Genomic DNA, 1,255 nt, shown 5'->3' with positions numbered 1-1,255 from the left:
GGTTTAGCGGGATTGCTCCTCTGGGACACTTTTCGAAAAGATATCTTGTTGAATAGATATACATACATTCATGACTAACTTTATGTTGTCTCCGCGTAGTACATGTCCGGTTGGCATTGCAACCCAGGACCCCTTGCTCCGACAAAAGTTCTCAGGGACCCCTGAACACGTTATCAATTTCTTCTACTACATCGCCAACGAACTACGAGCGATAATGGCCAAATTGGGTATCCGCACCATCAACGAGATGGTAGGTCGTGCCGACCTGCTGAAGATGCGGGATGACCTCCCTTCGTCCAAAATGGAAAATATCGATCTCTCTCTCATTCTCACACCGGCTCACTCCCTACGGTTTGTGCTAGTTTCTGTATATAATATATATATATATATACATACATAATTGTGCTGCTATTTCTCTGGGAGCGAGATGGCGGAATCAGCCACGAAACCTCCCGCCCCCCCAAAACCGCAGAATCCTGCCCTCCGCATGCTCGGTATGTAACATACCTGGATTTGTAATCTAAACGGTACTAATATCGTTGAAAATAGGGCTGCCAAATATCCGATTCAAGTTGCCATCGAGAAATTGGCTCATATTCCTGTCCATTACCGGCTCATTTACCAGTGCCCTGATCTACGACCGCAGACAGAAACGGAAAGCGCAAGAAAAATGGTCCAACTTAGTTGCACATATTGCTAAGGAACCCTTACGGCCTAATCAAGCTAGGCGAAAACTTACAATATTCCTTGCTGCTCCGCCGGGTGATGGACTGAGGAGCGCTCGAGAATATTTTAAGGAATATATAAAACCCATTTTAGTTGCTGGGGCGTTGGACTATGAGGTGCTGGAGGGTCGACGAGAAGGAGATATCCGTGCAGCCATTGCGAACAGGATCAGGAAAACAAGGCGGCAAGCTGGCGAAGGTCACCCCATTGAGGAAGATGAGGCAGACAGTTTCCATCAACAAATTCGACAGAATTTCGGCATCGAGGACGAGCCTGTAATCAAGGGGGATGTGGTAATCGGCCGTCATGCATGGAAGGAATATATCCGTGGTATTCACGAAGGGTGGTTAGGACCAATTGCTCCCCCCGCCACTGAACCGGAAACCTTTCCCTATCTAGAGGCAACGCCGACAGATGCGAAATCTCAGCCAGTTACTCAGGACGACGGCTCTTCCGGGGTTTCAGAGCAGCTTCAAGGGGGCCAAGAGACAGAACCTACACTGGAAAAGAAACCAGAAGAGAAGAAAGA

General features: G+C 48.0%; 1 protein-coding gene across 1 annotated transcript in view; it reads left to right on the top strand.

Annotated features, from left to right (window-relative positions):
* Positions 1-70: 70 nt before the first annotated feature.
* The window catches only part of HCAG_01500 (predicted protein), a gene marked incomplete at both ends in the record, with an annotated part of 1,842 nt that continues 657 nt past the window's right edge, over positions 71-1,255 (top strand). The window contains 4 exons of the mRNA XM_001544403.1: positions 71-351; positions 424-494; positions 550-762; positions 820-1,056. Coding sequence (XP_001544453.1) covers positions 71-351; positions 424-494; positions 550-762; positions 820-1,056 — 802 coding nt within the window. The remainder of the gene's footprint in view (positions 352-423; positions 495-549; positions 763-819; positions 1,057-1,255) is intronic.

This window comes from Histoplasma capsulatum, genomic scaffold (assembly GCF_000149585.1).
Source record: "Histoplasma capsulatum NAm1 scaffold_1 genomic scaffold, whole genome shotgun sequence".
In the NCBI taxonomy this organism is placed as follows: domain Eukaryota; kingdom Fungi; phylum Ascomycota; class Eurotiomycetes; order Onygenales; family Ajellomycetaceae; genus Histoplasma; species Histoplasma mississippiense.
This window is presented reverse-complemented; position numbering and strand designations above follow the sequence as displayed.